This window comes from Melanerpes formicivorus, unplaced genomic scaffold (genome assembly GCF_026170545.1).
Source record: "Melanerpes formicivorus ecotype bairdi unplaced genomic scaffold, bMelFor1.0.p_v2 SCAF_2, whole genome shotgun sequence".
Taxonomy (NCBI): Eukaryota; Metazoa; Chordata; class Aves; order Piciformes; family Picidae; genus Melanerpes; species Melanerpes formicivorus.
Window position 1 is genome coordinate 55,840,844 of NW_027142354.1, and position 10,492 is coordinate 55,851,335.

The following is a 10,492-nucleotide window of genomic DNA, read 5'->3' on the forward strand; positions in this document are numbered from 1 at the left end:
GGCAGCAGCAGCAAAGGGCAGGAGGGATGGGTGCCACAGGGTACCTCTGCCACCTCCAGTGCTGCCCTTGCTATAGATCACACCAATCTGTCCCATTTCAGGGCTTAGCCTTCTGCTCAGGCTGCTCCAAGCCAATGCCACCCACTCCTGCCATTTGCAGTGAAAGCAGGGACTCCCCTGCCTGGGACATGCCTCACTTCCTGGGGATGGGGACAGGCAGGGATCCCACTTAGGCCTTCCTCTCGTCATTGCTTCCTCCATCTTCAGCAAACAGCTCCCAGGAATTGCTCCTGCAGCCCAGCTATGTCCCCACTCACTGCCACACAGACACCAAGCCCCTCTTGTCCCTGCTGCCCGTCAGCAGCACTACCACCAGCCCCACATTCTCCCCCAGAGATGGGCAGGGATGCACATCCAGGAGGCAGAGCATCCTCCTGAGGGAAACCAGGCTTCAGCAGGGGCTCCCAGCAGGTCACATCCCCATCAGGGAAGATGCTACCAGCACAGCTGCAGGTCAGGGCTGGGGGCACACAAGCACTTTCCACGGGGTGCATGAGCATGGTAGGGGGGTCACTGCTCTGGGGGCTGTCACCAGCATGTCCCCTCCCCAGGGCTGGGGTTGGGGGGGGTGGGGGTGTTGGGGTGTGAGTGTGCACCAGGCCAGCGTGCTACTGGCTTGAACAATTACAAGTCTGCAAGAAGCAGTAAGAGTCTTGTGTCAGTGATTCTGGGCAGCAGTGTGAGAACATCTCATAGCAGTACCACGTGCCTTGCACTTATGGTAGGTGAGGAGACAGGGAGGGGTGGGAGCAGGCACCATGAAGCTGCAAGAAGGGTGCCCCAGTCTGTCCTGCTGCCAGTCCCCTTTTCCTTTGCTCCTTCCCCTGTTTCATTAATTTCAATGTGCTCCCAGCCCAGGGCAGATCCCCATCCTCCCAGCCCCACCAAGCTGGCAGGGCCACAGCAACAGCCACTTCCGGCCTTTGTGCTGATCCTTATCAATCAGGAACCTATCAGCTGAAGCAGGCAGCCAGGAAGCCACCACAGAGTCCAGCAGGGTCCAGCTCTCCCTTCAAGCACCACCCTGGGGGTGTCCAGAGAGGGAAATGTCCTTCCAAGGCACCCACTGCTCCATGCATCCCCACAGCTGCAGGGACAGGTGAGGTGGCAGCATCCAGCTTTGCACAGCAGCCTCGGGGGTGTTGAGGGATGTGCCAGGAGCTGCAGCACCAAAGCAGGGGGAATGGGGCAGGTGGCTGCCCCTGCATCCTGCCTAGCTGTGGTTGAAGGGGGCAGGATGGCTGGGCAAAGGGAGACGAGGCTGGCAGGGACAGGCATCTCACTCCCCTGGAGGCACATCGTGCATGAGACCCAGAGGAAGGTGTCCCTCTCTGGGAAAGGGGAGTGCTGGAAACCAAGGAGGAGGAATAATTGAGTCCAGGAAAGGACTTGCCTACAGTAAGGAGGAACAAAGTTCAGGCCAGGAAGTCATGGGGGGGAACAGGCAGGTCAGCCCCACCTGACCCACGGAGCTGAGGTAGCATGGAGGGTCAGAACAGCACAAGAAGCCTCTGCTCTGCCATGAGTGGCTGAGGGAGAGGGTGGGCAAGGGGGCAGAGGGAAAAGTTTCAAAGGCAAAAAATCCAACCCCACAGCAGTAAAAACATTTGTGTGCTTTATCCTCTCCAAACTAAACTCCTTCAGCAGGGGATCGCCTCGGGGATTCAGTGGCTCAGGAAGGTTTCAGCAGGCTCAGGAGAAAACAGCTCCTAGGGCTCACGGCAGGGCTGTGCCCCTCCACGGAATGGGACCTTCAGCCCAAGGAGCCTCTCTGCTGCCCAGGCACGGGGTGGAGGGAGCCCGGTGCTCAGGGACCTGCCTGCCTCCTTTTATTGCCCCAGAGCAGGTGGGCACCACGCAGTCCTGGGGGGCTCCAGGGCCACCTCCCCGGCTGGGCTTCCCAGCAGCTCCTGGGGGGCTGTCTCTTCGTGATGGTGGTTCTCAGCACTGTGCTGGATCCCATAGCCAAAGTAAATGAGGAAGCCTGGGAATGGGCAGAGCCAGGTGAGAGAGGGTCCTCTCCCCTCCTAGCCAGAAAATTCCCTTTCCTTTGGCCACCCCTCAGGGGATGAGGCACTCCACCACTCTCTGACACTACATTTCAGTGTTTTCTCCATCCACCCACCACCACTCTGCAGCCAGTGGCTCTCAAACCACCTCTGCTTCACCCAAAGAGGCTGCTGCCAGCTCTGGGACCTCCAGAGCTGCCGGGCTCACCAGTGGCCATCCAGAGCAGGTACCGCAGCCACGCAGCCGCGCTGAGCTGGGCCAGCAGGATGCTGTTGATGGTGATGCTGAGGAGTGGCAGGAAGGGCAGGCAGGGAACCTGCAGGCACCAAGCACAAGGAAATGAGGTCATGCTTTTGCCTGGTGGCACTGGCTGGCACACAGGCAGGGGGTTCACAGTCCTATTTGGTGCTCTGCTGCTTTGGGTAGTTGCCAACAGACGAGAAGCCCAACCTGGCTGCCAGGCTCAGAGGTCTGAGCCTGTGCTGGAGAGGGATGCTTCTAGAAGGTGGTTTGGCTGACAGGTCCTGCACTGAAGCTTCTGTAGGCTTTGAGGGGAAGGCAGTGAACCACTAGCAAAAGCTAGGGTGTCAGGACACAGCAAAGCAGCTGTGGTTCATGCAGCAGGCTCTGGGCTCGGCTGGGGGTGCAGAAGGTGCCCCCACTGTGAGATGTGGGGGGGAGAACCAGGCAGCCCCTACAGAAAGCCCCACGAGGTGCCCAATGCCTCCAGCAGAGCTTTGTTGAAGGTGGATGCAGAAAAGATCTGAGTGGCTCAAAGAGGCAACACCTTCCCAGAGCAACCTAACCCTGTCTTCACGGGGCTGTGGTGCTTCCTGCCTCTCCACCCGCCAGGGCCTTTCTCCGTGGGGATGCTCCCTAAGAGCCAGGCCACATGCTTACCATGAAGGATGCTCTCTCCCGGCTCTGGGGCTGCCTCCAGATGAGCAGAGCTGCCAGCAGGATCCCCAGGAGAGGCAGAGCCAGGGCAGTGATGCACCATGCACCTCTGGCCTGGAAGCAGGGGAGTCCAGCAGCGCTCACCCAGCTCGTGGCACTGACCAGGGCAGCTGTGGGGGGATGACAGCAGCGTGTCAGGGCGGTGCTGAGCCTGGCCCCGTCCTGGGGGGCAGCATCCAAAGCTGCCACGGCAGGAGGGACAAAGAGAGGACAGGGTTGAGTGGCTTGTCACGGCGGATTTAGCTTTGCTCTCCGGTTTGGGAAGCGGAGGGAGCAGGAGGTTTCCCCAGGTCCCGTTGGGCAGCCAGCCATGCAGCAGTCGGGAGAGGGCAGGAGGGAGCCAGGCAGGACCTGCCTGCAGCTCACCGCTGGGTGGTTTTCAGCGAGCAGGAACCGGCCAGCCCACACTGCAGTAGGAATGCCCCCCCTGGGTTCCCCCCACCAGCTCTCCACAGAGCCCATCCACCACTCCCCTGCTTACCTACAGCTGTCAGAGCCCAGCCCACCAGAGCAGAGGAACGTGGGCTTGGACAAGGGGGTGGATGGATGAGAAGGTCCCACCAGAGCTGCATAGCTGAGACCTTCCCTGCAGCTCTGTCCCAAATGCTGGCTGCAGGCCGGTACCTGGGGCAGATGCTGGATGTTAGGGCATGTGAGGATGCACCAAAGCCAAAGCTTTGCCATCCCCTGTCCCCCAGCAGCCTCACCTGAGCAGCAGCACACAGCCAGCCACCAGTGAATATGCCAGCAGTGTGCCAATGGACATTGTGTCAACCAGGGCTTTCAGGTCGAAGAGGAGGGCCAGGAGAGCTGCAGGGACAAGCAGCCCTTTCAGCCTGCCAGCAGAGCTAGAGGCACTGCTGCTGTGCCCATCTCAGCCATGCTCTCCCCTCTGCCCACTCAGGTGCCCTGGCACCTGTCACAGCAGGGGTCAAGCAGCTCAGTGAGCTGGGGATGCTTCAGCACTGGGGCAAACCATTGTGCCACCTCAGAGAGGTTCAACTGGAGCCCAGAAGGGCATCGAGGCCCACAGCAAGGAGACCTCCCTTGGCATGGGGAGATGTTGCTCAAACAGCTAGGTGGCCTGCCTTGTCCTGCTGAAAGAAGACATCCACCAAGCCCTGCTCAAGGTTAAGGGGTGACCCAATTCTCACTCACCTGCCAGCCCTCCAGATGCCAGCGTTGCCACCACCGGGCACCGGCGGCGACTGACTTTGGCCAGAGGCTGGAAGAGGAGACCATCTCCAGCCATTGCATACAGGATCCGGGGCATGGGGAACATGGAGCCCAGGAGGCTGCAGAGAGGCACTGATTAGGATGGTGAAGTATCCAGGAGGTGCCAGCCTGCCCTTTGCCCCTCCTTGGGCGCCAAGGGAACTCCCATTCCTCTTCATGGTCTGTGACCTTCTCAAGGCCACACAGGTAAGACCATCACCTCCTTCACCTCCATCACATGGGGGACAGCTTTGGGAGAATTATGTCCTCAGGGCACCAGCAGCCCTGTGTACTCAAAGACACTCCAGCCTGCTCCTGCAAGCTCCTGACCGATCTCTCCAGCTCTGGGCTAAAAGCAGCGTGCCAAGGGTGGCTCTCCTTGATCAGGAAAGGGACAGGCTGGGAGCAACAGGGTTTGTAAGGAAGGGCTGAGGTATTCTGGCTGAGCAGGGCAGTCAGAAGGAAGCAGCTGGGGATAAGTCCTGGATGTGTTACAGCTCAGGTGCAACCTTACTCTGAGAGACAAGGCTGCCATCAGAGGACTCCTCTCACCTGGTTGTGAGGGCACACAGTGACCCCACAGCCACAGCATGCTTTGCACTGCTCCAGCCAACGTATTCAAAAGCTGCTGGGAGTGGGCTCGTGGTGTCCAGGAGGTAGTAAGGCATCATCAGAGTGAGGGCTGCAGACACCCCAAAATATGCCAGGAAGCAGATGAGGAGGGAGAGGATGATGGCCATGGGTATGGATCTCTGTGGGTCCCTCACTTCTTCCCCTGTGGAGGACAAGCTGAGCTGTACAAATAGATGCCCATTCAACATCCCATACTCCCACAGAGGCTTTCCACCAAGGACCACTAAGACCTCCTGGGCACCAGGGTTATGTTTGTGCTTCAGGATCACCCCAGTCATGACACATGGACTCATAGTTCCTCCTCTGAGCAAAACGGGCTGTGCCACAGAACCAGTAATGTGCCCATTCCCAGTTCAGCCCTACACCAGTTCCCTGGCCACAGCCCCCCAGTGTGGAGAGAAGGGTCCCACCAGCCTCTCTCCCCATCTCACCTGTGGTAGCAATGCAGTCAAACCCAACAAAGGCATAGAAACAGGCAGAGGCTCCAGCCAAGGTCCCAGTGAAACCATAGGGCATGAAGCCTCCCACCCCAAAGGCACTGGTCATGTTGTTGGCCATGGACTGGTTCCTGGGAGGAGGAGGAAGAGGAGGAAGAGTCAGGCAGTGCAATGGGGTCCCAGGCTGAACAGTTCATTTGACCTGCACAGTCCTCCAGGACCAAGCCAGCAGGGCTTTGAGCTTTGGCTCTTTCTTTGATGCATTGCCAGCAGGGCAGTGATAAATGGGAGATAGTTAGATTTCCTCAGATGAAGCCTCAGGGGGATGACCCAGCCCCCGCTATCCCCCTCTGAAGGCAACACAGCAAGAGCAGAGCCCCTCATACCCAGCCTCATGGGTGGCTGCCCGTGGCAGGTCATCCTCTCTGAGCTTCCAGTTGCTCAGGTCGCCTTTGATGAAGCCACTTACTGTGACAAAGAGCAGGACAAGCATGTTGAGAGCTGTGAAGGCTTTGTTGACTGTGGTGGACTCCTTCACTCCAAAGGAAAGAAGCCCTGGGGATGAAAAGAGCAAAACTGGCCGAGTCCCCCTTGATGACTCCAGGCCCAGGGCAGATATTGCTTGGGGGAGGTGGAAAAGGGAGGAGAGAGGCAGAGTCGGGAGGAGGGAGGCAGAGCCGGGAGGAGGGAGGCAGAGCCGGGAGGAGAGAGGCAGGGTCGGGAGGAGGGAGGCAGGGTCGGGAGGAGGGAGGCAGGGTCGGGAGGAGGGAGGCAGAGCCGGGAGGAGGGAAGCAGAGCCGGGAGGAGGGAAGCAGAGCCGGGAGGAGGGAGGCAGAGTCGGGAGGAGAGAGGCAGAGCCGGGAGGAGGGAGGCAGAGCCGGGAGGAGAGAGGCAGGGTCGGGAGGAGGGAGGCAGGGTCGGGAGGAGGGAGGCAGAGCCGGGAGGAGGGAGGCAGAGTCGGGAGGAGAGAGGCAGGGTCGGGAGGAGAGAGGCAGGGTCGGGAGGAGGGAGGCAGAGCCGGGAGGAGGGAAGCAGAGCCGGGAGGAGGGAAGCAGAGCCGGGAGGAGGGAGGCAGAGTCGGGAGGAGAGAGGCAGAGCCGGGAGGAGGGAGGCAGAGCCGGGAGGAGAGAGGCAGGGTCGGGAGGAGGGAGGCAGGGTCGGGAGGAGGGAGGCAGAGCCGGGAGGAGGGAGGCAGAGTCGGGAGGAGAGAGGCAGAGTCGGGAGGAGAGAGGCAGGGTCGGGAGGAGAGAGGCAGGGTCGGGAGGAGGGAGGCAGAGCCGGGAGGAGGGAGGCAGAGTCGGGAGGAGGGAGGCAGAGCCGGGAGGAGGGAGGCAGAGCCGGGAGGAGAGAGGCAGAGCCGGGAGGAGAGAGGCAGGGTCGGGAGGAGAGAGGCAGAGTCAGGAGGATCTGCAGATTCCCACAGATTCCTCTTCTATTCCCCATTCTTTGTTCAGGGAAATGGCAAAGCCTCAGAGGGCTCAGCATGGAGTCATAGAATTCTTCCAGTTGGAAAAGGCTTCTAGAACCATCATCGAGTCCAGCCATCAGCCTAATAACACCAGGGCCATTAAACCATGCCCCGAAGGTACGTAGCAAGGCGAGCACTTCATCCTACACGATGGAGGGTGGCATGAGGGAGGCATCCTACCTGCCAACAGGACCACCAGGCCAGCAGCAAAGGCATCCACATGCTCTGCCAGCCCCACAGAGCTCATGGCTGTGTGAGCACCCAAAACCATCCCCAGCTCCTTGCCAAGGAGCTGGCCAAAGGTAGCGCTCCAGGCTCGGGCGACGCTGGCAGTGCCTGCGGAGAGGTGGCAGCCAGGGCAGCAACGCTGATGGCCCTGTGGGGTCTTGGAATAATACCCAGCCAAGCCACCAAGGCAAGGCAAAGGGGGAGGGATCAAAAGGGCTTCATACCAATGACATAGGACAGCAGCAGGTTCCACCCAGCGATGAAGGCCCACAGCTCACCCACTGTCAGGTAGCTGTAGAGATAGGCAGAGCCGGCCAGGGGCACGCGGGCCCCGAGCTCGGCGTAGCACAGCCCTGCCAGAGCAGACACCAGGGCTGCAGTCAGGAAAGAAAGGACAATGCTGGGACCAGCGCTGGTCTTAGCCACTTCCCCTGCCAGGACATAGACACCAGCCCCCAGCGTGCTGCCCACTCCCAAAGCGACGAGGTCCAGGGTGGAGAGGCAGCGGCGGAGGCTGGAGCCCTGTGAGCCGGCAGGGACTTGCTTCCTGCGGGAAAGCTTCTTCAGTCCTGGGAGCAGGCAGCCCCAGCACGGTGCCTGTGGCAGGGGAAAGCAGCAGGTGTGAGGAGAATGCTGCCCCATGGGCATCACCCCGGGGCTGTGACCCAAATCCAGCTTGGGCACTTCCCTTGCAGCTCCTGCTGTCCACAAGGGGCTTTCCAGGCTCCCCAGGTGCTGCCTGCTAAAGTCACCCAGTGTGGAGCAAAATGGAGCTAAAGGGACTGTGTTGCACTCTCATCCTTGGGGAGAAGTGGAGTAATGCATGGTTGGGGTTTACTGGCCTCTAATCTGTGCTTTGGTGAGAGGAGACAGGGACACCTGCTTGTCCCTCTGCCAGCTCACAGAGTCCCATTGCACAAGCAGCTTACAGAGCCAGCATCGTGCCAGCTTTGACACTGACACTACTGGAAGCTGTGCCAGGGGAAGTTTAAGCTGGAGGTAAGGAGAAAGTTCTTCCCAGAAAGAGTTGTTAGCCATTGGGATGTGCTGCCCAGGGAGGTGGTGGAGTCACCATCCCTGGAGGTGTTCAAGAGGGGATTGGATGTAGCACTTGAAGCCATGGTTTAGTTAGTCATGAGGTGTTGGGTGACAGCTTGGACTTGATGATCTCTGAGGTCTTTTCCAACCTGGTTGATTCTATGAGTCTATGAAATGTACAGGTTGGAAAAGACTTTTAAGATCACTGCAACCAACCATTTACACAGCACAGCCTAGGTCACCACTAAAATGAAGAAACTGGGCCAGAGAAGTAAGGATGGGAGATGCTCTGCTCCTGGAGCAGTCATTGGCCTTCAAGTGCAGCAAGAAGCAGCCATCTGCTCAGCTGAAGATGCTCAGACAGCACCAGGAACCGTGGGGCAGTGGCACAGCTCAGACTGGGTCACCTGGGCCATCAGCATGCACAGCAGTGCTGTGACTCCCTAGGGTCACTGATGGGGATGTCAGCCCAGGAGAACCCCCCTTGTTCTGTGACATTTATGCTTGCTGTGGCAAGCCTGGGATTTGCATGCCCTCCCCCATCCTGCCCATCCTCCCCCAGGACTGCAAGAAGGGGACCTGCAATGCCTCCACACCTGCATGGTGCTGCCAGGACCTCCAGGCTACCTCACAGCAAAGCAAAGTCCATGCTGTGTGCTTCACATCCCATAAGCTCCTACTTCCAGGGCTGGGAACCCAGCTGCAACCCCTGCCCAGCAGCACATCCCAACAGTTCTGTGGATCCCAGGGCCGTGTGGTCCCAGCTGGGCTGGGGGGCCCAGAGGGGAGAGGAAGCACCCTGGAGCAGCACCCAGCATCCCAACCCCAGGGCAAGGTGCTACAAACCCTTGTGACACAGGGAAGTCAAACCTGCTGTGCCTCCTGGGGGCTGGGGAGCTGCTGGCTAAGGGCAAGCCAGCTTGGGCTGCCTTCCCACGCCCCCCAGTAGCACCCACCCACCCACCCAAGCACCTGCACACCACCAGCCCCACACAGCCTGATGGTTTTCCCTTCTTCTGCAAATAAATTACTTACTTGGGCCATCCTTTGGGCAAGCTGCTCCAGCTTCAAGCTGAAGGAGAGGGCAAGCACCAGGCAGCCCCAGTTACAGTCTCCCCTTAAATCCCTTTAGGGAGCACCCTGGACCTGCCCCTGCTGACCACTGCTCTGGGCTGCACAATGGGAAATCTATGTAGAAATATTTTTCCCACAGCACTTTCCAAGCCATACACACGAGCCTGCCATGCTAATGAGCTCAGAGGCACTACTGAAGGAGCCTAATTCACATTTCAAAGGTGCCCATGCAGGTGGAAGGGGTCAGCCTCACACCAGGACCCTCCTCTCAACCTGTGGAGCAGGTTTTGGGGGAAATCTAGATAGAGAAGAGAAGAAATTGTGGCCAGGTCAGGCTGCAGGGATGCATGTTCCTACAGCTGTGGCTGTAGCCAGGCTGAGCTGTCCTGGGTCAGGTCTGTTCCCTCACAGAGAGAGGCGAGCAGGTCCAAGGAGTGACTGCAGCAACAGCAAAGGAGCACAGACCCAGCTCCATGGGATGCTTGCAGCAGCACATCCAGCTGTAGTTCCAGGAGGCAAAGCCATGAGGCTGCTTGAACCTCCCCTGTATTTGGACACTGAGACCCCAGCTGCTGCTCACACCTTGGCATAGCCCTGCCAGAAGAAAAAGAGAAGCACTCCCTCCTCCCAAACACAGCTTGTAGCAGCACCACCCATCACTGGCCTGGGAGCAGAGCTGGGGCTGTAGCTCTTAGCCCTAAGGCTCCCCAGCTCCTCTGTTGTCTGGAAGGTTGGAATGATACAAGACCTGGATGTTCCTCCATAGGGAATGAAATGGTCACCAGAAACAACTCTGCTACTGCCTCCCTCCTAGAGTGCAACCCAAGAAAGGGATGGGATAAGCCCAGGGCTGGGCTTAAATAGGAGCCCAGGGCTGGGTGGGTGGGGGCCTTAGGTGAGGCTTCTTGTGACCAACAAGGTAGATAAGTGCCCTCAGGGGGAAGCTCTAGGGTGACTTGGCTGGTTTCAGCACTACAGGAGATAACCAAGTCAGGGCTCTGAGGAGAAGCTGGGACCTGGTATGTTGAGGTTAAGAACTGACTGATTTTGCCATAGATAATGCTCAGGCTGAGTTTATTTAGAGTATTTGTGAACAAAATTCTCTTAGGGTGTTCTGTATTTCAGTGCAGCCTCTAGCTTGCAAGGAGCAGAGGGAGGGGACATTAGCCATGCAGGAACAAAGCAAGGGAAGATCTCCAGCACCAAAAGCATAGGTGAATGCCCTAATCATAAAACAACCCTCTCCTGGCTGTATGGGGCAGCCCCAGGTCCTCCATGCACCCTGTGAGCTGCTGGGCTGGCACCTTTGGGGCAGGGGGCTCAACACCCAGAGGCACCAGGAGGAAAGCAGGGCTGTTGTCCTGCACTGCAG

At 58.9% G+C, this 10,492-nt stretch overlaps 1 protein-coding gene across 1 annotated transcript; it reads right to left on the reverse strand.

Moving 5' to 3' along the window:
- Positions 1-1,678: 1,678 nt before the first annotated feature.
- Positions 1,679-7,656, reverse strand: LOC137446171 (cationic amino acid transporter 2-like). Its single transcript, XM_068148563.1, has 11 exons — positions 7,233-7,656; positions 6,961-7,116; positions 5,699-5,867; positions 5,307-5,443; positions 4,795-5,017; positions 4,186-4,322; positions 3,735-3,837; positions 3,509-3,651; positions 2,971-3,137; positions 2,278-2,386; positions 1,679-2,044 (listed from the first exon to the last, which is right to left on the reverse strand). Exons 1-11 carry the CDS (start codon positions 7,654-7,656, stop codon positions 1,890-1,892), a joined length of 1,923 nt encoding a protein of 640 aa, XP_068004664.1. The 3' UTR covers positions 1,679-1,889.
- Between the last annotated feature and the right edge of the window lie 2,836 nt (positions 7,657-10,492).

Bases quoted from the DNA above. Each gene is read 5' to 3' on its own strand.
- LOC137446171 (XM_068148563.1), bottom strand. From the start codon at position 7,656: ATGCCCATGGGGCAGCATTCTCCTCACACCTGCTGCTTTCCCCTGCCA. The intron at 3,138-3,508 runs GTAAGCAGGGGA...ATCCCCCCACAG, and splicing joins CTGGGCTCTGACAGCTGTAG to CTGCCCTGGTCAGTGCCACG. The intron at 2,045-2,277 runs GTGAGCCCGGCA...GCCCATTCCCAG, and splicing joins CCTGCTCTGGATGGCCACTG to GCTTCCTCATTTACTTTGGC.